Below are 23,969 nucleotides of genomic sequence, written 5' to 3'. Positions count from 1 at the left end.
GGCAAAAAGTGAGCCATTTTGGAAAAGCGATCGACAACAACAAGGATGGTGGAGAAACTCTCTGAGCTGGGTAGATCCACAATGAAATCCATGGAGACATCAGCCCATGGTCGTTCCGGAATGGGCAAAGGTCTGAGCAGACCCCAGGATTTGGTGTTTTGGCCTTTGTTTCTCTGACACAGGGAACAGGAAGCCACATATTCTTTACAATCCCTCCTCCATCCTGGCCACCAAAAAGAACGAGAAAGGAGTTCCGCCGTCTTCTTGTTCCCAAAATGTCCTGCCATCTTATGATCATGACACATCTGAAGGGTTAAGGGCCGAGTCACTTGTGGTACAAATATTTTTCCCTTAATCCAGAAAAGATCTTCGGATCTTTTCAGGGAATGCACAGCTGGTTCTGTACAAGTGCCTGATGAAGATTTGATGGAGGATATCAAGTCTGCTTGAGTTAGTCCGAGGAAATTTTGAGGAGAGAGGATCGTGCTGGGTGTTGGTGTTTGGGAGTCTGCGGAAAACATCCGTGAAAGGGCATCAGCCTTCCCGTTCTTTGCCCCAGGTCTGTACGCTATATGGAAATTAAAGCGGGAGAAGAAAAGGGCCCAACGGGCTTGGCGGGGTTTTAAGCGTTTTGCTGTTCTGAGGTACTCGAGATTCTTGTGGTCCGTAAAGATCATTACCGGATGAACCGCCCCCTCCAGCAGGTACCTCCATTCCTCCAAAGCAAACTTAATAGCCAGCAGCTCTCTGTCACCCACGTCGTAATTGAGTTCCGGTGGGCTGAGTTTCCGGGAAGCGAAAGCTACTGGGTGTAGAATGGCCTTTGGTCCCTGTCTCTGGGAAAGAATTGCCCCGGTTGCGTTTTCCGATGCGTCCACCTCCAGTATGAAGGGCTGAGTCGGGTCAGGATGGCAGAGGATTGGAGCGGAACTGAATAGTTCTTTTAATTTAAGGAAAGCCTCTTGAGCCGCTGTGGACCACTGAAAAGATTGATGCTGCCGAGTTAATTGGGTAATAGGTGCCACAATGGCCGAAAATCCCACGATAAATTTCCGGTAGAAATTAGCAAAACCAATAAACCTCTGTACTCCTTTTTTATTAGATGGAGCTGGCCATTCCTGAATTGCCTGAATCTTCTGAGGGTCCATGGCAACCCCATTGGTAGAGAGTATGAACCCCAAGAATTGTATAGTTGATCTCTCAAATTCACATTTTTCGGCTTTCAGATATAGCTTGTGTCGTAGCAGAATGGCAAGAACCATTTTAACGTGTTTCCTGTGCATTTCTAGCGTAGGGGAGAAAATAAGGATATCGTCCAGATATACCACGAGAAAGTCATCTAGATATTGTCGAAAAATATCGTTCACCAGATGTTGGAAGGTGGCTGGGGCGTTGCAGAGACCGAATGGCATCACTAAGTACTCGAAGTGACCGAATCTAGATCTAAAGGCCGTCTTCCATTCGTCTCCCGCCCTGATCCTGACGAGATTGTAGGCCCCTCGGAGATCGAGCTTAGAGAACACCTTGGCTGATCGGAACCTCTGGAACAACTCAGGAATGAGCGGTAACGGGTACCGGTTCTTAATTGTAATGTTGTTTAGTTGTCGATAGTCTACGCAGGGTCTTAGGGTACCATCTTTTTTCCCGACGAAAAAGATACCCGCTCCGGCGGGTGAGGATGAAGGGCGGATGAAACCCTTCTCAAGATTTTCGTCTATGTACTGCTGCCTGCGTTGCTTCTCTTCGGAGGTTAATGGACCTCGGACCAAGCCGAGCTGCATTGGTTCGGCTTCAGAGACCGATGCAGTGGGAACTGAAGATGAATTTGAGGGTACCGTGGAGTGAGATCTTGGTGACGCCCAGGCAGGGCGAGGCAGCTGAAACCGTTCTGAGCGCCGCTCCCGAAGACGCCGATCGAGCTTGGTAGCTGCTTGAATGAGTTCCTCTAGGGAAGCAGGGGTCTCCATCCTAGCTAACTCATCTTTGAGTAATTCAGACAAGCCTTGACGGTATTGATAACGTAAGGCCGGCTCATTCCAGTTTGTGTCGGCCGCCCATTTACGGAACTCCACTGTATAGTCCTCAATAGGTCTTCTTCCTTGGGACAGGTGGTGCAAGATAGCTTCGGCGGTGGCCATGCGTTGCGGATCATCGTAGAGCTGGGTCATGCTCTCAAAGAAGGCCTCAATAGTGTTCAGGGCAGGACTGCTCTGTTCCATCAGGCTGTGGGCCCACGCCTGGGGTTCTTCAGATAGCAGGGAGATCACAAACCCCACTTTGACAATTTCTGAGGAGAAGGTTCTCGGCTGTAGAGCGAAGTAGAGGGAACATGCGTTTTTGAAAGCCCTAAACTTCTTGCGGTCTCCCGAGAACCGTTCAGGTATAGGGACCCTGGGCTCAGGAAGAGCCATGACCACAGTGGGGTTGGCTGGAGCTTGGGGAAGTGGACCCCCACTGCTGGGTGCAGGAACTGCGGCTGCGGAGGGTAGTAACCCGGTGATCTGCTGCAGACGGTTATCAATTTGTGTATAACCTTCTTGTAACTTCTGTACGGAGTCTGCAAGGGTAGATACTTGCTGACACAGGATCTCCAGAGGAGAGCGCGCTCTGTCGGCCTCAGACATCTGGCTGGTTTGTACTGTCACGGACAGATACTCACCGAGGCCGAGATGCCGAGAGCGGCTCGCCCTTACGACCACGCGCACCCAGACCCCCGAAATGGATACAGGAGGCTGAGGGCACGCGGAGGCACGGGCTTCCGGAAGGATAGTAGGTTCCGAAGCTGGAAGCGGGTGTTCTGGGATCCGTAGGGAGCAGGGCTGAAAACACAAGCAACGGTTAGGGTACAAGCAGGTGATAATCAGGGTATCACAAGGTCCAGTAGTGCAGTGGTTAAGCAGACCAGGGCTTGGTGCACAGATCAGGCAGCTAGAATCAAGATAGTCTGTCAGAGTGGTAATTAAACAGGCCAGGGGTTTGGTACACAGGTCAAGCAGGTTATAGGTGGGGTTGTCCAGCAGAGTAGTAGTTAAACAGGCCAGGGGTTTGGTACACAGATCAGGCAGGTTATAGGTGGGATTGTCCAGCAGAGTAGTAGTTAAACAGGCCAGGGGTTTGGTACACAGATCAGGCAGCAGTACAAAGGGACAATCCAGGAGAGTAGTAGTTAAACAAGCCAGCAGAGGTTCGGTACACAGATCAGGCAGCAGTACAAGGGACAATCCAGGAGAATAATAGTTAAACAAGCCAGCAGAGTTTCGGTACACAGATCAGGCAAAGTACAGGGGAAACACAGGCTCAAGGAACAGGGAGAGCTGACGACAAACCAGCAACCCGACTGGGTGCTGGAGCCGTCAGATATAGTCCCCCTGCCGGCGAGCGCGTCAGTGTGACGCGCTACCGGGCACCCGCACGGGCTACGGCGCGCACACGGGGACCGCCGTGCACCCGCGCGCGCCGCACCATCAGGCCGCGGACGGGTGTGCGGCGAAGTGCTCGTCCCGTGCGCATGCGCACCGGAGCCCGGCGAGCGGAGACGCTCCCTGGCTCCTGACACACATCCAGTTGTTACGTCATGAACAGGCCTCTTAAAAAATGACCAAAAACTTCCTTTACCCTCCCTGACTGAACTAAATTCTTCATTTGTGTTTCACACACTCCCCTCCCAGACACTGCAGCTCACAGTGGGAGGGTTTCAGCAGCAGAGACAGTGCTGTCAATCCGGGAGGCAGTGGGCAAGACTAGGTGTCACTAGGTGCGGGAATAACAAGCTACAGACTTGTGAATCAACAGTGACAATGCTAATAGCCACGTCCCTGGAACCATTTTTGCTGTAGTGCAAGCAGGCAGAGCCTACATGAGAGTGACAACTCTGCTCTGAATTTAGGACATTGTTGGCACACCATCACAGGAAGCTGCGTGGACTTCACTGGCAGGTTCAACAAGTATTTATGGCACTTTGAAGGAGGACTAAGAAAACTTTAAGTGCAGACACACTTAAAAATAAGTGCTACAGCACATTTTTTTTTAAACGGGAGGCCATTATCCTTTCAGAATTTTTGTTAAACTGATTGATAAAAAAAGTTCAGACATGAAAACTGAAATTAAGAACAGCTTTGTCTAGCCTGGTCAACAGTCACCAATCAGAATTACATTTTTCAGCTGTCATTTCCAATGCAAATGGGAACCTGTTTTACCTAAAAGGGAAGGTATGGCCTTTATAATTTGTTTTAAATAAACATGTAAAAGAGATCAGCTTCATGTTAAAACTATATTATTATGTGTTAAAGTTAAAAAAAACTTGTTTCTGTTTACAATTTGTACTAAAATATGTGTAATGGGGAAGCCATATTTGTTTACTATATATTCAGGCTTCCTGCTTTGCAGTGATGCACAGTAGTTGTGCTTTACTGCCCCTTTATACAATGTAAGTCTATAAGTCAGCTGACTCACTGGAAACAGACTCTCATATGGCTGATTCCTTAACAGTGAGTGTTCCCTGTAGATACAGATATATACAAAACTTTATCTGTAATTAAAATGTTAAGCCAGGCATAGATAGGTGCATTTTTCTTTCCCAACCACAGGTTGATTCCTCCTTCAACGCAGTCAGTGTTAATGGGGAAATCCCTACCGCAGAGTTATTGTGTTCTCCCGGCTGGGGGGCGGAGAGCAGGGGCAGCCATCCCGGCTGGGAGAACACTCAGTGATTATTGCTAGTGGCTATAGCTGCTGGACCAATGTAACTATGCAACAAAACTCATATCTAAACTTCAGTGTACTCTGTCAAATAATTAGTACAAAATATTTTACAGCGCACACATACAAGAATGACATTTCCTGCAGGGCTAATAAATAATTAGGACTACTTGTCCAGTAAAAATTTAGTTCTTCCACCCCATGTATGCATCAGTGTAACCCTTGTCCCACCCTTCATGACAATGACCATAAAAACAAAATTGCAGACATGAACTGTTCATGTTTTCATGAAGGACACTTCTGTCCAGAACATCTCACCTACTATAAGAATCTCACATCTGTGTTGAGGTCATCAGTCTACACTTCACTTTAACACTTTACTTAGATGACACAAATGCCTACAGAGACCTTGCAGATTACAATTCCAGTTTTTACAAACAACTGACCATCTTACCAGCCTGTGATATCCTCCTCCGTGACCCTTTCTCTGTCTGTCGTGTCAGTGGCAGATGCTGGATTATTTTAGGAAGGCGATACTGTTTTGGGGATGTCATGGGTGAAGAATTCTGAGAAGATGAGGCATTGCTGAGTTTCATGGATTGGGATTCCTTTACTTTAGATTGGATGATCTTGCCCAAGAAGAACTTCATTTTATGACCAAGACCTCTCTTCTTCTGTTCTGAGGCTGTGAAAGATCCAGAGTCACTGTCACTGCTTTGTTCCTCATTTGGGACCAGAACATTTTGGTTCACTAGATTCTCAGAAACAGTTCTATGCCACCTAAATAAAAAGACAAAATGTGCCAGGGATATCATTATTATAAGAACATTTCCTCCAGGCTCAGTCTGAGAATATAAAACTATATCAAGTTTAAATGATGTCACTAAAGTTGGCCATACGCTAGTAGAAGTTTGTTCTAAAATTTCAATTTTCTGAACATTTGTTCAATTTTCTAATAGTTTGTGGAGTCAAAATGATGTTCGTTTGTGATTGTAGTAACAAACAAAATTAAAAGTAGGGTTTTTTTGAACAAACAAAATTGTAATTGTGAATGTTGTTTTTTTTTTCGCTTGGGAAAAATTGCACTAATTGTAATGAAACCTGTTTAATACATTTGGGATTTCAAATATCAGGTCTGGAGGGCTTTTGAACAAATCTAGTTGATTCAATGATGGCAAGAAAGAATGTTCTAATGAACATTGTTCAGAAGTTTTGAAAAAACGTTCAACTGAAACATTGTTTAGCCAGCTTTAAAGTGGTATTGAACCCAGTATTAAACCCAAGAGCAAACATTTATTATATTGCAGCTTACCAATTCTTAGATGTGATGGCTGTATTAGTTTCCTTTTTTTAAGCTTTCTTTCTTCTATTTTTTCCTGATGATCCAGCCAGCAAATCTGTTGTTTTTCAAAAGCACAAGCTCTCTAGCAGAATGTATCAGTTTACACGAATGAGAAAAATCACTTAACACTAGCAGGGGTGATTAAAATAATCAGCTTTTATTTATCCATGCAAAACTTTTATCCCAAAGGGAAAAAATACTGTTTGCTGTAACTAATTATAAAGTATGGGCTGGAGTTTGGCTTCCATATGTTAGTGTATCTAAGTTTGCTAATATGTTTAACACTCCCCCCCCCAGAGACTGACAATGGTGCTGTCCGCTGTGCATCCTATCTCATTCCTCCAGAGTTGTGTCTCACTAATACAAGAGGTGTGTTATGCCGCGTACACACGAGCGGAATGTCCAATAGAAAAAGTGAGATGAAGTCTTTTCATCGTCTATTCCGATCGTGTATGTCTCATCGGACTTTTTTTAATGAAAATTCTGACAGATCTAGAAATGGAACATGCTCTAAATATTTCCAATTCCTATCGGGAAAATCGCTCATCTGTATGCTGTTCCAACGGACCAAAAACAACGCATGCTCTGAAGTAAGTACGAGATGGAAGCTATTGGCTACTGGCTATTGAACTTCCTTTTTCTAGTCCCGTTGTACGTCACCGCATTCTGGACGGTTGGACTTTGGTTTGACCGTTTGTAGCCAAAACCGCTTGAATGAAATTCCGTCGGAGAAAACTTCGGAGTTTATTCCGACGGCAAAACCGGTCGTGTGTACGCGGCTTTACTGTTTGGATCACCAGGTGAAAACAGAGGGAAAAAAGCCAAAGAAAAGAAAACTGATACAACCACTACATCTCATGATTGGTAAGTTGCAAATATAATACATTTTTGGTTTTGGGTTTAAAGTAATATTAAAGGCATTTAAAAAAAAATAACAAACATGTTATAATTACCTGCTCTGTGCAATGGTTGCTGCTCACAGAAGGTTTTTTTACCTTCATGCATAGAATGCATAGAAAGTGCCAGAGCTTTGCTCAGTCACACCAGTCCAGCATTCAGATGAAGTGAAGGCACTGAAAGCTGCTGCAAACACTTCTAGGTACTTACCCTTTTTTGTTAAAGGAAACACATTACTATAACCATAACCCTAATGCTGGCCATTTTATGATTAAATCCTAGTAGTAAGTAGTAAAAGTAGTAAAAAAAAAAAAAAAACTATATTTTTTTATTCACATCATAATTCATTAAAACAGCATATTAAAAGTAATTTGTGGCTCATGGTAACCAATAATACATTATTGTCTCCTCATTCAAAAAATCCTCCTTCTCTGATATAAAAGTATATATGCATCTTATAAAAGTAGCATCATAGATTTTCCCTTTTTGACTTTTGAAGTGACACAATAGAAGAGGATTCCTCTTTCAGGAGTAAAAATTATGCTTTTTTATAAAGAGCAAAATAATATATACATATATATATATATATATATATATATATATATATATATATATATATATATATATATACAGTGGATATAAGTCTATACACCCCTGCTAAAATTCCAGGTTTCTGTGATGTAAAAACTGAGACAAAGATACATAATTTCAGAACTTTTTCCACCTTTAAAATGACCTATAAACTGTACAACTCAGTTGAAAAACAAACTGAAATCTTTTAGGGAGGGGAAGTGAAAATACTAAATACTAAAATAATGTGGTTGCATAAGTGTGCACACCTTCTTATAACTGAGGATGTAGCTGTGTTCAGAATTAAGCAATCACATTCAAACTGATGTTAAATAGGAGTCAGTACACACCTGCCATCATTTAAAGTGCCTCTGATTAACCCCAAATAAAGTTCAGGTGTTCTAATAGGTCTTTCCTGACACTTTCTTAGTCGCATCCTACAGCAAAAGCCATGGTCGGCAGAGAGCTTCCAAAGCATCAGAGGGATCTCATTGCTAAAAGGTATCAGTCAGGAGAAGGGTACAAAAGAATTTCCAAGGCATTAGATATACCATAGAACACAGTGAAGACAGTCATCATCAAATGGAGAGAATATGGCACAACAGTGACATTACCAAGAACTGGACGTCCCTCCAAAACTGATGAAAGGACGAAAAAAAAAAAACTGGTCAGGGAGGCTGCCAAGAGGCCTACAGCAACATTAAAGGAGCTGCAGGAATATCTGGCAAGTACTGGCTGTGTGGTACATGTGACAACAATCTGCCGTATTCTTCATATGTCTGGGCTATGGGGTAGAGTGACAAGACAGAAGCCTTTTCTTACGAAGAAAAACATCCAAGCCTGTCTAAATTTTGCAAAAACATATCTGAAGTCTCCCAAAAGCATGTGGGAAAAGGTGTTATGGTCTGATGAAACCGAGGTTGAACCTTTTTGGCCATATTTCCAAAATAAATGCTTGGTGCAAAAAACAACACTGCACACCACCAAAAGTTTTTCTTCATCTGGAACAGGAGCCTTAGTCAAGGTAAAGGGAATTATGACCAGTTCCAAATACCAGTCAATATTGGCAGAAAAACCTCCAGGCTTCTTCTAGAAAGCTGAACATGAAGAGGAACTTTATCTTTCAGCATGACAACGACCCAAAGCATACATCCAAATCAACAAAGGAATGGCTTCACCAGAAGAAGATTAACATTTTGGAATGGCCCAGCCAGACCCCAGACCTGAATCCGATTGAAAATCTGTGGGGTGATCTGAAGAAGGCTGTGCATAGGAGATGCCCTCACAATCTGACAGATTTGGAGTGTTTTTGCAAAGAAAAGTGGGCAAATATTGCCAAGTCAATATGTGTTATGCTGATAGCCTCATACCCAAAAAGACTGAGTGCTGTAATAAAATCAAAAGGTGCTTAGACAAAGTATTAGTTTAATGGTGTGCACACTTATGCAACCATATTATTTTATTTTTTTATTTTTACTTCCCTCCATTTAAAAGATTTCAGTTGGTTGTTCAACTGAGTTGTACAGTTTATAATTAATTATAAATGAATTATAAATAATGAATTAATTATACAGTAATATAGATTAAATATAATGTGAATACATTTTTTTTTTTACTAGTCAGATGTTGTGGGGTACCTTAAAAGTCCACTCTTTTATACTTTTTTTGGTAACAAGCCAATATATTTGCAGATTTAACCATTTTCAATTAGATTCCAATCAAAAAAGTAGGTTTAAAGCAATTCACCACCAAGTTTATATATTTGTATTGCCTAACAATATATTCCTTAAATAGGCTTTTCTTTGATAATAAAAGCAATTGCTGGTATTTTGTGGTTCACGTTGTGGTTCACTTTAAGAGACAAGCTGTGCTGTCTTACAAAGGAGGAAGAGTGGTCACAGGATTTTTCAGACCACAAAGAGACGGGGTGAATCCTGTCTGGTCACAGAAAACTGAAAACAAACAAAACAGACTAGTCAAAATTGTAAATCTTTACAGGCAAAAACAAGCACTGGGTAATCTATCAGAAACAGAACAAAGGCGTTAAAAATGTGTAATTATATCAGTGAAATACTGCAAGATATTTATAGCAGCACATGTAAAAGTCGACTCTAAATACAGCTTTGACTGTTACAGCTTGACTGCACTAATTTTAGGCTGAATGGTTAAAAAAATAAAAAAATTAAAATATAAGGAAAATTAATTGAAGGAAAAAATTACAAGGTGTGTGGCCATCTTTATGAAGTAGATGCTAATTATCTGCTTACATATAGCTGATTCACTGAAATCTCAAACAGTGTTATCAGCCCTGCCCAGTTCAACTCTGCGGTCCCAGGTCAGAACACGCTTGATTCCAAATGGCTGTGTAACTTACAAGCATAGTGCTACGCCACGGGCATTCCGGGACTTAAATTGGCACACTTTGTAAACTCATGTTGAAAGAGGTGCCCATAAGATATGTGTGGATGACTCAAAGAGACCAGCAGGCATCATGTCTTCCTGAAGTGCAGCTTTTCACTGACTTCTTGGATGAGGACTCCCTCTCTTTTCAATTCTTCCTGGACTCCAAACCAGGCCTGCACGAGCAAACCTCTTCAGGATTTATAAGGTATCAACCCCTGAACTGCAGTCTTCTTTCACTCAACAGACATTTACTCAAAAATAGGAGGCCAAACTATCAATTATAGCTTGCCCTCACAGAGGACAGTTTCAGCTCTTGCAATGCAAACAAGATCTCTCCTTTGTTGAAATTGTTCTTTAGGGTAGAATCAACCCTCTCCAGCCCAACTTCCATTGCATTTGAAGAGAGGCAAGGGTTATGGCAGCTTCATAGGCTGCAACTGCAGACAGATGTACCTTCTAAGGTCAAGATCAATGTAGTGATTGAGTATATCCTTATGGATACAGCATCTTCTAATGATAACTTTATGTGTCTGGCTAATCTCATGAAGTCTGCATCGACCAAATGGGTTTTTTTCGTACGCAGGTAGCTGAGATAGAAGTGTCCTAGTTGGGATTTGAACTGAGTAACCCAGTGCTGCAATCCACTCTGCTGCTCTGATCTTCTGCTCAATTTTGCTCCACTCTCCTAGAATGAGCTTCTAGTTTGCTACATGCCCTTTTGGAGGTGTTAAAATACTTGCACTGCAGTTACCATCCTAACAGCCTTACAAAGGGAAGTACAAAAACCTGCAAATAGATCATCCTCATCCGCATCTTCTGTTGAGGAATTGTTTGAAAAGGGGTAATTAGCCTGAGAAGAAGACCAGTTGACTGTTTTTGGAAGGAAATAGCTGGACATTGCCAGAGTAGAGGATTATTGCACATGGAGAATGGAAACAACTTCCCTTACAGTGTCTAGACACAACTATATGGATAAAGGTGTCTATGATAATCAATCTGAGGTACTTACCAGTAGGTTTTAAGTTATTGGAGGAGAAAATGTTTATGAAATCGATGTGTTTAATAATAAAATACATTTTGTAATTGTATTATTTTATGTTAGATAATCTGCCAATGCTGCTAACGAACCACCCAGGGCCGTCTTTAAGGCAGGGCAAAAGGGGAAGCTGCCCTGGGCCCTGTCATTGTTGTGGGGCCCGGAGCAGCTACCTCATACTTGCCAACTATCACAATTTAAATTCCCTTGTCCCTTGAAGTTTTAGTCCTGTGTTGTGTCCCGATATCTCAGTGTGAAGTGCTGCTACTAATGCTGCCCAGCTCTGCCCTATTGTTGTGTTCAGATGACTCACCTGCAGACCCTGTGTTTACATGTAAATAACCGGCATTGATATGTAAATAGCGGCTGCAATTATATGTAAATAGCCGCGGCCTGGCAGCATTCATTTGTAAATAGAGGCGGCATTCATATGTATATCATGCTCCCCTGAGGTCATATCCACCATCACTTATACTGAATGCTGCCCACTGGGGAGGTAAAGGGGCATGCTTGGAAGTCCTGCCTGCAACGGTGGTCTTTCAGCCTAACATCAGCCTGTTCTGCTTGTGCAAAGGTAGGCAAATTGTTGTTGTTGGTGGTGGTGGTGGGGGGGGGGTAGTGTGGGTTGTGCAGAGGTAGGTAGGGAAGGAATTACAGTTTGGGGTGAACAGGTAAGCAAGGAGGGGATGTATAGAGGTAAGGAAGGTGGGTTCAAAGATGAGCAGAGGAGGCAGGTAGAGTGAAAGGGGTGGAGGGTTGGAATGTAGAGGATGGGGGAGGTTTGGGGTGCAGAGGTTAGCAGGGGTTTTAGGATGCAAAGGTGTACTGACAGGGTGGATAAAGATGTAGGTCGTGTGTGGGGCAGCCCAATTATTTCAATGGGCTGCTCTATGTGCTATAAATGCAGAAGAAAGTCCCTAATGCTTTATCAAAATCACACGGTTGCATAGCACATGTCAGCAGATGGGTGAGGGTGTCATTAACAATTGATGGCACTGCTGTGTATCTGCTAAAGGGCAGCACGTTTCTGTGGTGTCAGGAAAGCGATTTTGTATGCGTTCCCGACACACAAATGTGAACGCAGGCTAAATGTCTCATATTGGTGGTCAGTGTAAATCTTCTCATTACATTGGGGCTTAGTGTAGAATCCTTTCATTTACACTAGTGGCCAGTGTGAAGGTGCCCCTTACATTAGTGGTCAGTGTAAATCCCTCCTTACATTGGTGGTTACTGTGAATGCTTCCATTACATTAGTGATCGGTGTAAATCCCCTTTACATTGGTAGTCATTGTAAATCTTCTCATTACATTGGGGCTTGGTGTACAATCCTTTTATTCACACTAGTGGCCAGTGTGAAGGTCTCCCTCCTTACATTGGTGGTTACTGCGAATGCTTCTATTACATTAGTGGCCAGTATTAAAACTCATCTTTATATTGGTAGCCGGTAAAAAAATCTGAATTGCCATTGATCACACCCTCCCCTCCCCCCAGCACTGCCACTGATCCCAGGAGTTCTAGGATCCCTAGGAGTTTTCTGTCTATTGATGGGTCCCCTCTTCACCCCAGTCCATGGTGTGCAGACAGGTGGGGTGCAAAATTGCATGGAGTGGGGGGGGGGCAAGAAAATGTTTGACAGGGGTCCAATAAATATTGAAGACAGCCCTGGAACCATCTACATTATGTTTAATCATTTAGATCCCCGCTGGGATCGTTACATTCTGTAAGGGCAATTTGCAGCATATAAAATAGCCACGCTTCCTGAGGATGTCTGTTTGATGACAAAACGCGCAAGGGCAATGACTTCCGAAAAACATCGCTTCTGTGAGTTGGAGCACACACTGGCTCCGGGTTGTACTGGAGCAGTGGCACTGCATTACGAGCATTAACACATTATTCTTGTGCCGGGCAGACACATTACTTTGTGATTGCAATAGTTTTATGATTTTAATGGCTTTCAATAAACTGGCAGTGTTATGCTATGGTTTTTGTCTTTGGTTCTTTCTTTTATTATGTGGGTGAATGGACTGAGGATACCTGAACAGAAGTATGGTGTATGGGAGATGCCTTCTGATAAAGCTTATGTGACCCACCTCAGTGTAAGCTCGGGGGGGTCAACATCTGTAGGTGAGTGCACAAAAGGTGGAGTATGATGTTGATTTATTGAACACACAAGGCACTTTTTGGAAAACTCTTTTAAAGGGACAGTCACTGGTTTATATTTAAGCAAATGAGCGCTTTGAAGATTTGGATGGACTTTTTGTTTTATGATATGCACTTTCTCTGAAGCACCTTATGATAGTACATGTATATGATTGTGTGGTTTTTAACTAGGCACTTTGGTCATACCTCCCAACTTTTTGATATGGGAATGAGGGACACCTATCAGCAAAAGTATGCAGGCATAGGACACACCCCTTGCCACGCCCCCTTAAAGGAGAATTGTACAAAAAAACAAGATTGGTTAAACCCATAGGTGCTTTTTTTACCACTACTATTCCTTTATATTGGCTTTTGGAATTTACAAATGCAGCAATTTAGAAATCAGATCAAAGGTTTAGTGCTGGAAAACACTTTTTGATAGATAAAAAGTGCAATTAATATACATCTATATAGATCAGACCAAAATGAGGGACAAATGAGGAGGAATGAGGGACAGAGGGACATTGCTCCAAATCAGGAACAGTCCCTTCAAATCAGGGATAGTTGGGAGCTATGACTTTGGTCTCTGTTGAACTAGCCAACATTTAATCCATGTATGGCCGACATTACCTACTTGGCAATGGCTGATTGCAAGGATGAAGTGACAATATGGTTCAAAACAGCAAGCACATGTTTTGGCAGAAAACTGGCAATAAGAAATGCAAGAAGGTAAGGAGTGTACAACTTTAGGAAGTCCACAGAAGTACTGAGATTACAGGTAAAATACCAGTAAGGAACACACTGCCCCACCTGCTACTAACCTGCATACAGCAATCATAGCATAGAAGGATTATACTGCCAGCTACACAAGGACCCGTCCCAGTAAACAAAACAAATCCATGCCAAACAGGGTGACTTTGCAAGTCTAATGCCTGGTACACACAATGAGATTATCAGACGAATGATCGTCTGTTTTTTTTTTTTTGCATGCTAATCTCAGATCGAACCTGAAGAGTTTACTAAAGTCACGAAAATTCTTGTACGACAGAATAAAAATTCGGAAGTGATGTCATGTGTTTTAATGTATTTGTATTGTACTTTTGAACGACAACTGTGCTGACTAAACAAAAATCGTACAATCTGGCATAGTACGTAAGAAACTTTTGTGCATGTCCGACCGAATAATATCAGATGAACTGTCATGATCAGCTCTCGAAAGCTCTGTACTAACGAGCTTATCCGATTATCGCACAAACGATTCGAAAGTGGTATTTTTCGTACGATTTTCTGTTCGTGTGTATAGGGCTTTAGGCCCTTTCATGCGGGCGGACCAATCGGGTCCGCCGGTCAGTTTTTCAGGAGGACCTGATCGGACCAGCCATTGCCCTCTATGGAACAGCAGATGTCAACAGACGTGTCCGTTGCCACCCGCCGACATCCGATCCTGTCCGCTAAAAACAGATGTTTTGATCCGTCTGGTGGATTGGATCGGATGAGAGTCAGATGAAAACAGACAAGTGGTCTGTTTATATCTGACTGCCCATAGAGGAAAGCGGGCTGTGTCTGTGTTCGCTCTGCATCAATAGAGTGAACTCAGACCTGTCATCTGCCTTGCCTGGTCAGTGGGGATCAGTGAAGAGATCCCCTGCTGAGCAGGCGGATTCTCTGATGGATTCTGCCAGTGTGAAAGGGGCCTCAAGGAGAACTCCCCATTCTTAGGAAAAAATATTGTAACAAATGTACAAATTGCTACTGAGACCATGTAGTAATTTAAAAATTGCCTTCCCAATTCAAACTGCAGCTGCTGAAATTTCCTAAGCTTTCAGAAAAGACAATGCAATAGTTTCTGTTTGCTAAGTGAAAAACCCCTAATGGGTTAACCACTGTTACAGGGATGCTGACATTCTAGGTTCCCAAAAAAGAGCACTGTGATTCCACCAGGCGGATAATGAACCAGACCCTACCATACAGAAAGCAGGACAGGATGACACAAACAGCGATCTGTTCAGAATAGAAAGAAAAAAAGGTAGGGAACTGCACCAAACTTTGATTAAATGCTGCAATATACATAGATCACCCAGAGAGGATAGTCCTCTCCACTTGGAGTTACTCTTTAAGACTAGGGTCACATCTAAGCAGGTTCGGTTGATGCGTTTCTCCAGTGCATCCTGCTGTGTGTAAAAAAAAAGTCCCTGCACCTTTTCAAAAAACGCACAGGTGGAGACTGCATAGATGTGAATGTGAGCAATAAGAACTAATGTTAAATGGACTGTAGTGTGTTTGTGCAAATTTGCAATGCACTGCAAAATGCATTGGTGTGAACCTAGCCTAATAGCTTGTATGGGGTCTGGTCAAGATCCTTGTGCTGACCTCTAGCTGTACATACTCAGGCGTCCTAGACCTCTTCCGCAGGGCATATGCTGGGCACACTCTGAACCATCTGCTGTTAGTTGGGCATTTGGTCAACCACAGCCCTGCCAATGGCCGGGCACGCTTTCGGATAAGCTCCTCATTGAATGTGTCCCATCATTACCACCCCACTGGTTGCTGGGGAATCCGAACTCATCCTGGCATCATCCCACTGATAGCTGGGAGTATGGCATCACTCAGTACCACCAATGACTGTCAACGCTGATCCTTATCTTCTGTATGCCATGAAGCCACCCTGCTGATAGCTGGGGAATCCAATATCATCCTGTAACTGTCCCACTGATAGCTGGGAATACTCACGACCCTGCTGGAGATCCAGGAGCTGACATCCGTCAGTAAACCAACAAAGGTTAGAGAATGCCATCTTGATAGGTCCCATGGGGAGGACAAAAAAGGAACACAACCTCTGGATTAGGATTGCCACCTGTCCAGGATTCACCCGGACAGTCCGGGTTTTGAATCATGTGTCCGGGTTTAAGGCGGACTGAAACCCGGACACATTACTCAGACAGGGCTGTGGCTCCCCAATAAACCAAGGTAGTCACACACAAATCTGTTTCTGTCTGAGAGCTGCAAGAGGCTGTCTGGGGGCAGGTTCAACATTACTGGGATGCAGGGTGATGTCAGCAAGAGTAATTTGGCCACACCCACTGTTCGCTGTAGCAAGCTATGTGCGCCACATTACTACTCTCCTTGGGGCCCCCAGAAGTGTTCAGATTTGGCTTGAAGAAAAGGTGGCAACCCTATTCTGGATCAGCCTAAAAATTTATGGCAGTGGGGTCCGATGGGGTAGGAGCGAGGGCGGAGTCTACCTAGGCATAAGCTGACATGGAGTCTGTCAGGAAATTACCTTTAGGGCCGATCCACACTGGGAATCGCACAGGAAAGCGATGTGCATTCTACTGTGGTTCTTATGCAATTCTGTGCGGTGCGATTTCAGCTCATTCAGTTTGCAACCTGCGTTTGGGGTATCATTAACTTAACATTGCAGATTGCAATAGCAGTGCATTTTGAATGCGGTAAGGAAAACGTGCACGGAACACTTTGTCGCTTTAAAGTGTTTGTCAACTTTTGCAGTCAAATTTGACCCCCCCCCCCCACACACACACTCTGTGTATGTTATGTGTTCCCATTCACATAATATACCTAAAAACAATTAAAAATATTCTTATCTTTTTAGTTTTTTGAATCAGGATTATCTAACAGTAGGATCCTATAGACAGTTTCTTTTATTTCGTATAGCTTGATATTATGGGACATACTGAGGGACAGTGTACTAGCATGCAATGTACCTCCTAAGCCTTCATAGATTTAACCTTAGAAAAAAGGGTTGACTCCCAAAGGTTGCGTGTGAAATTGCCAACATCCCTTGAAATTTGTATAAAAAAAGAAGAAACCTCGAAGATGGGATTTTAAGGGCAATTATTTGGAAAGTATGAAAAAGTTTTTTTTTATAAAAAATATTCAATTTATTGATACAAAAAATTCATAAAACCATGATTTAGCAACAATCACATTCATATAAGCAACAGTATTACTACATTCACAATTTGACAGAAATGGTGAGAATCCCACGACATAAATGTTGATAATCCATGAGTGAGAGTCCAACGCGTTTCGAAATATATAAATACAATCTTCATTTTCCATTTATGTCAAAAAAAGCATCATTGGAAATTCCTCCATACCAGCAGTTCCCCAAAGAAGCCTATGTAAGCCTTTTATCATGCAAAAGAACCCAAGGATATGAATATCCAACAAGGGCGTCAAAAACGAAAAACCTGAATACGGATAAGGAACAATTTTGTATGGTCCAAAAAAGGGCCCGGGGAGATAATAACCCCAATGGAATGGTCCAACCCATGTGTGGGACAAAAAACGATTTTTGATGTATATTCACAATCCCCCAAAGGAGAAGGATGGAGTAATCAACCAAATATGGATAATAAGTGGTCCCAGCGTAGGAATCCAAATAACCGTTTTGCCTGCCCAAGTGAGTGGGACAAAATGTGCCCCCCTCCCTGGGAGAAAGGAACTGATGTAAAGAAAATAAAGCTACTGTGGCATAAAGAGGAAATCGTGCGTGATTTAACCTTTTCTTAGGACAGTGTGCACCTAGTTTACATCTGATAATGATATTTGCCAGCACAGTACAGACAGAGTTAATTATGACAAGTGTAACTCCCCAGCCCAATCCTTAACATTACAAAGAAGGGGAAAAGTACGTAGGATTTTTAAGCATGTAGAAGCATGTTAAGCATTTTTTTTGCTAAGTGAATGGGAGCATGTAACAAATATAAAATGAAGCTGCAAAAGGGTGAAATACATTTTAAGGAGAGCGTAGGGTTTAGTGCCGGCAATACATACCTAGCCATGCCCTTTCTCTTTGCCTGTGGAGTATTACATTTATTCTGCTGTAAAAATCTTGCTTTCTTGAGGAGGTTTAAAGATTCCGATGAGCCTGATTGACGTTCCATGATTTTGTAAATAGTTCATATCTTAGAAGGTGGCACGATATCCAAAAATTGTCCTCTTCAGTTCCCAGTCATTGATTTGGACTTGTCATAGTGAAATCACTTAGCCTAGTTAATAGAGACAGTTCTTGCAGTTCTGGTCTGAAGAGCGGGGATATGTTAGTTGCTTTGACAGAGAGAAAAGCTTTTCCCAAACTCTCCCCGGCTTTAGTAGTAAGTGAAAGATTCATCATTGACTTGTGAGATTCCATTGACATCTCTGACCTGTTCTTGGGATGTTGACATGTCCTTGAAACAAATAGGAATTGTAATGACCGTGAACACTGAGTTCTGTGTTTCCTAAATTATAACCAGGACAACAAAGAAACACACAGAAATCAGAAGACCACTTTATAAGGGTTTAGTAGAGTGTAATGTAGTGTAGAGTAGTGCAGTGTAGTGTAGGGACTGGCCATAGAGGGATTACTTTGACGCAGTTGGTCAGCTTAACTACTTCAGCTCCAGAAAGTTTACCCCCCACTCCATGACCAGGCTATTTTTTTGCGATACGGCATTGCGTTAATTTAACTGACAATTGCGCGGTCTTGTGACATTGTACCCAAATAAAATTGATGTGCTTTTTTTCCCCACAAATAGAGCTAGTATTTGATCACCTCTGCAGTTTTTACTTTTTGCGCTATAAACAAAAAAAGACCGAAATTTTGAAAAAAACAAAACAATATTTTTTACTTTCTGCCATAAAACATATCCAATAAAAAAATGTAAAAAATCTAATTTCTTCATCAATTTGGGCCAATATGTATTCTGCTACATGTTTTTGGTAAAAAAAAAATCACAATAATGCCCCGTACACGGGATTGGACTTTATGACAACAAAACTGTGGAATTTTGTTCAAAGGTTGTTGGCTCCAACTTGTCTTGCATACACACGGTCACCCAAATGTTGGCCAACAATTACGAACGTAGTGATGTACTAGACGTACTACGTTGTTTTTTCTTTAGCGCCACCCTTTGGGCTCCTTCTGCTAATTTCGTGTTAGTAGAAGTTTGGTGAGTGTTGATTCACGCTTTTCTTTTTGCGTTTTTCATTTAGCGCTATTATTATTATTATTATTATTCTTGATATCACTTGAAAAAAAAAGCCTTTGAAACTTTGTTTGCAATAACTCCATCAGTATCACCAGCAAAGCAGCTTCATTATTATCCCATTAAAGAAGAAGAGAATGTGCGCTGCATTTGGAGATTTCATAATTTGCCACGTCACGAATGCTAATTCTCCATTACGAACGCTAGTTTACAAGACCGGCCACTTCTGCTTCTGAGCATGCGTGGACTTTTGTGCAATGGACTTGTGTACACACGATCGGAAAGTCCGACAAAATTTTGTTAGCAGAAATTTGAGAACCAGCTAGCCAACTTTTGTTGGCGGAAAGTCCGACAACAATTGTCCGATGGAGCGTACACACGGTCGGACTTTCCGACAACAAGCTCACATCCAACATTTCCTGTCGGAAAGTCCGACCGTGTGTACGCGGCATAAGTGTATATTGATTGGTTTGCGCAAAAGTTATAGCGACTATAAACTATGGGATATATTTTTGGATTTTTACTCTACTAGTAATGGCGGCGATCAGTGACTTATAGTGGGACTGCGATATTGCCGCAGACAAATCAGACACCTAACTGACACTTGTGACACTTTTTGAGGACCAGTGACACTAATACAGTGATCAGTGCTAAAAAAAATGCACTGTCACTGTACTAATGACTGGCAGGGAAGGGGTTAACATCAGGGGCAATCAAAGGGTTAAAGGTGTTCCTAGGGAGTGCTTGCTAACTGTGTGGGGGGTGTTTGTATTGTGGGAAGGCAGGGATCCATGTTCCTGCTTAGCAGGTACACAGGATCACAGCCTTCCCTTGTCACAGAACGGCGATCTGCCCTGTTTACATAGACAGATCGCCATTCTGCCTGTGTCCCGAAGGATCGGCGGTTCCCGGCAGTGCAGTCAGTTATAGTTAATTTCCGGTGCAGAAAAAAAAGTAGAACATGCAAAACCTGTCACCAGCCATTTGATGGTTTGACAGTTTGGTTGAGGACACAAGCAAATGTGACAGTTAGCAATCCCGGCATTCCAGTAATGTAACTGTTTTGAAATCATTAAATCGATGGGTTTAGTTCTGCTTCATGATTTACTGCTTCTCAGGGGCTCTGGGCTTCAGCAAAATGGCAGCTTCAGGCAGGAAGAAACAGGAGAAACGCTGGAGGCAATTTACAGCACACACTAATGTTGGCAGCATAACTATTCATGCGGAATGTATGTTCCTTGCTAAAGAACATATTAGTTGTTATGGGTAAAGTTCCGCTTTAACCACTTCCTGCCCAGTCTATTGTTAAATGACAGCTGGGAGGGACATTTGTCATTCCGAGTGGACGTCTTATGAAGCACGCCCCATGGGCTAAGCTGCGACACGATCTGCCACTGGCTGATGATTGATAAGTGTATCGGCCCACTGCTGGTACCATGTGATCACATGACAAATGTAAACAATGGATAGCTTCCTTTGATGTCATTCATTGCATATAATTGTGTTGCTAGCTGTGATTTGTCACAGGGATCACATGGTACAGACAGGGCAAATTACAGCCCATCTGTACCACATGATTAGCTGTGGCCAATCACAGCTAACCACAACAATACACACTAAATGATTACATTTTATTCAGTAAAAATGGTTGCTTATACCAGTGACTGGCCAATCAGCATGCGCCCCCCTCTGTCTACAGGGACGTCGTTTTGCGCAATAGAACTGACCTGCCGCAGTATATGTCGGCAAGTGGTTAAAGAGGAGTTCCAGTCTCCTATGAAGAAAATAAAAGTCAGCAGCTACAAAAGCACTGATCATGGGTGCAATGTCAGGATTCTGCAGACAAGCCCTACAGCTTTCAGCCCGTATTCCTGTATGGGTTGTCTGCTTGAAAGTTGCAGGGCCTGGGAATGAACTAGGAGTGAACTCATCAGTGCTCTCACAGTTCATTGAGAACTACAAGACGTCTGCCGCGGTGGAAGACAGGACTTGTAGTTCTCTCATTCCCAGATTCCTGTGAATTAAAGCCATAAATGGAACTTGCGCTGATCGGATTCCTCCCCCCCTCCGGTGTCACATTTGGCACCTTTTAGGGGGGAGGGGGAGCAGATACCTGTCTAATCCAGGTATTTGCTCCCACTTCCGGCGAAAGATTGCCGCAGTATCCACGGTGATCTACACCATGTCCAGCCCCTCCTCCGTCCCTCCCGTTGTCTTCTGGGAGACACACAGGTACCAGAAGGCAGCAGGGACCAGTCTGAACGAGCAGCGTGACTCGAGCATGCACAGTAGGGAAACAGGCTGTGAAGCCACAAGGCTTCACTTCCTGATTCCCATACTAAAGATGGCAGCGCCTCAACCCGAAGGCGAGGAACGGGTCAGCTTCGGGTGAGGACATTGCGGGCGTCCTGGACAGGTAAGTGTCCTTATTTCCTTATTGTCCCTAAGTCAGCAACTGCAGTATTTGTAGCTGGGGATTTTTTTTTTGCAGGCGGAACTCCGCTTTAATGACGTGTCTGTGTGGGCAGAGCCCCTCACAGCCACGCTGTTTTTGAAAAGTGGCTGCAGGACCCGTGAGTTTAATTACCAACTTAATCAGCCACAGAACCTGTGTAATTAACCACATGAGGTCCGGGCCATAGCCGAATGACGGCTACAGCGCGGACCTCAATCTCCGGGAGGACGTCATAGGACGTCCTCCCCTGTGCACGCGCACCGCGCGCACCCTGCAGGGCGCGCGGCGTGCGTGCTGTGATCACCAAGTCACGGAGACTCGGATGATCACAGATCCGAGTAAGGGGCCGGTCCCGGCCCCTTACCATGTGATCAGCTGTCAGCCAATGACAGCTGATCACATGATGTAAACAAAACACGGTGATCGTTTTCGTTTTCTCCTCACGCTGAGAGCGTGAGGAGGAAAAAAAAGCCGATCACAGGCTTATGTGAAAGGGACATCGGTCCCGAAGAGGAAGGAGGCACAGATGCCTCATCTGTGCCTCCAAGTGCCATTTGTTATTGCCACCTGCCAGTGCCCACAGTGCCCACAAATGCCACCAACAATGCCCACAAGTGCCACCAACAATGCCCACAATTGCCACCAACAATGCCCACAAGTGCCACCTAGCAGTGCTGCCATCAATCAGTGCCCAATCAGTGCCCAATACCGCCACCCATCAGTGCCCATCACCGCCACCCATCAGTGCCCATCACTGCCACCTATCAGTGCCCATCACTGCCACCTCATCGGCGTACATGAACAAAGGAGAAAAATTACCTGTTTGCAAAAATTTATAACAAAATATAAAAAAAATATAATTTTTTTTTTTAAAATTCTGTCTTTTTCAGTTTTTTTAACAAAAAATAAAAAACGCAGAGGTGATCAAATACCATCAAAAGAAAGCTCTATTTGTGGGGAAAAAAATATAAAAATTTCATTTGGGTACAGTGTTGTATGACCGCGCAATTGTCATTCAAAATGCGACAGCGCTAAAAGCTGAAAATTGGTCTGGACAGGAGGGGGGTTTAAGTGCCCAGTAAGCAAGTGGTTAATATGTGTTCAGGTTTAAATGGATGAGGTTGCAACCCTATGGGGTGAAAACCCCCGCCTCATGAGGGGAGGAGGGGTGCTGGAGCATGTTACACCCTAAATATAGGTGTGACCTGTAACATGCTCCAAAAGGTGAACTTAGCCTTTAAACTTCCATAGAGTTCTATTCATGACAATTGGAATGCAGCAACTGCACAGACAATTTGACATCCGTGTGGGTAGGGGTACATGTTCCTGACCTCACATTGTCTGCAAATAGGGACATGCACACAGATGTCAATCTGGGAGCAGCGGTCCATGCAGCTGCTGTGTCCCAATTGACATGAATGGCACTGATTGCATGCAGATGCATGGAACACCTGTGCGTCCTGTGCAGGCAACACGTGACCATCACATGGGTGTACGCTTATGTACTCCCACGTGAATGAGGCCTTAACAGTAATTTACTTTACGTTTTTATTGACTTAATTTTATTATCTCTTAGGAGACTGAATTTATTCACACTTATAATATTATCCTACATTGACCTGGGACTGCATTATAAAAAGGAAACAGCAGGTGGCAGTAAAAGCCAAATTTCTGGACTGTCTAAACCAACATTTCACAACCTTTTTAACACAGAGGAACCTTTTCTAATAATTACTGTATCTACCGCTCACTGTACATTAGTGTGAACAATGCTTTGACATATAAGAAAAAAAAAAAGAATAAGGATTATGGCATACTCAACGTATTTGGCATGCAGGGATGCTATATATGACAAAATTGTTTTCAGTAATAAAAATAAAATACAATTTGTAATAGTATGACCAGAAAATGAATGCCAACAGTGAAAATTGTTGTGTTTCTGCATAATGATGGGTAAAGGGTTAATTCACCTTTAACTACTTGCCTACTGGGCACTTACACCCCCTTCCTGTCTAAGCCATTTTCAGCTTTTAGCGCTGTCGCACTTTGAATGACAATTGCGTATTAGTGCAGCACTGTACCCAAACAAATTTTTAATCATTTTCTTCACACAAATAGAGCTTTCTTTTTGTGGTATTTAATCACTACTGGTTTTTTTATTTTTTACAAAAAAAAAAAAAAGAAGACCAAAAATTTTGATAAAAACATTTTTTTTACTTAGTTCCTGTCAGTAAAATTTGTAACTAAGTAATTTTTCTCCTTCACTGATGTGCGCTGATGAGGCGGCACTGATGGGCATTGATGAGGTGGCACTTATGGGCACTGATGAGGCGGCACTTATGGGCACTGATTAGGTGGCACTGATGAGGAGGCACTAATATGCAGCACTTATGGGCACTGATAGGTGGCACTGATGAGCACTGATAGGCAGTACTGGTG

General features: G+C 43.0%; 1 protein-coding gene across 1 annotated transcript in view; it reads right to left on the bottom strand.

The window, feature by feature from the left end:
* LG07H3orf49 (linkage group 07 C3orf49 homolog) overlaps positions 1-18,202 on the bottom strand; it is a 29,430-nt gene extending 11,228 nt beyond the window's left edge. Inside the window, exons 1-2 of the mRNA XM_073591377.1 lie at positions 17,883-18,202; positions 5,153-5,478 (exon numbers count right to left, since the gene is read on the bottom strand). Coding sequence (XP_073447478.1) covers positions 5,153-5,478; positions 17,883-17,992 — 436 coding nt within the window. The 5' untranslated portion in view covers positions 17,993-18,202. The remainder of the gene's footprint in view (positions 1-5,152; positions 5,479-17,882) is intronic.
* Between the last annotated feature and the right edge of the window lie 5,767 nt (positions 18,203-23,969).

The sequence above is a fragment of the Aquarana catesbeiana genome, linkage group LG07, assembly GCF_042186555.1.
Source record: "Aquarana catesbeiana isolate 2022-GZ linkage group LG07, ASM4218655v1, whole genome shotgun sequence".
NCBI lineage: Eukaryota > Metazoa > Chordata > Amphibia > Anura > Ranidae > Aquarana > Aquarana catesbeiana.
The sequence above is the reverse complement of the archived record's forward strand: the minus strand, read 5'-3'. Positions and strand labels throughout refer to the sequence as shown.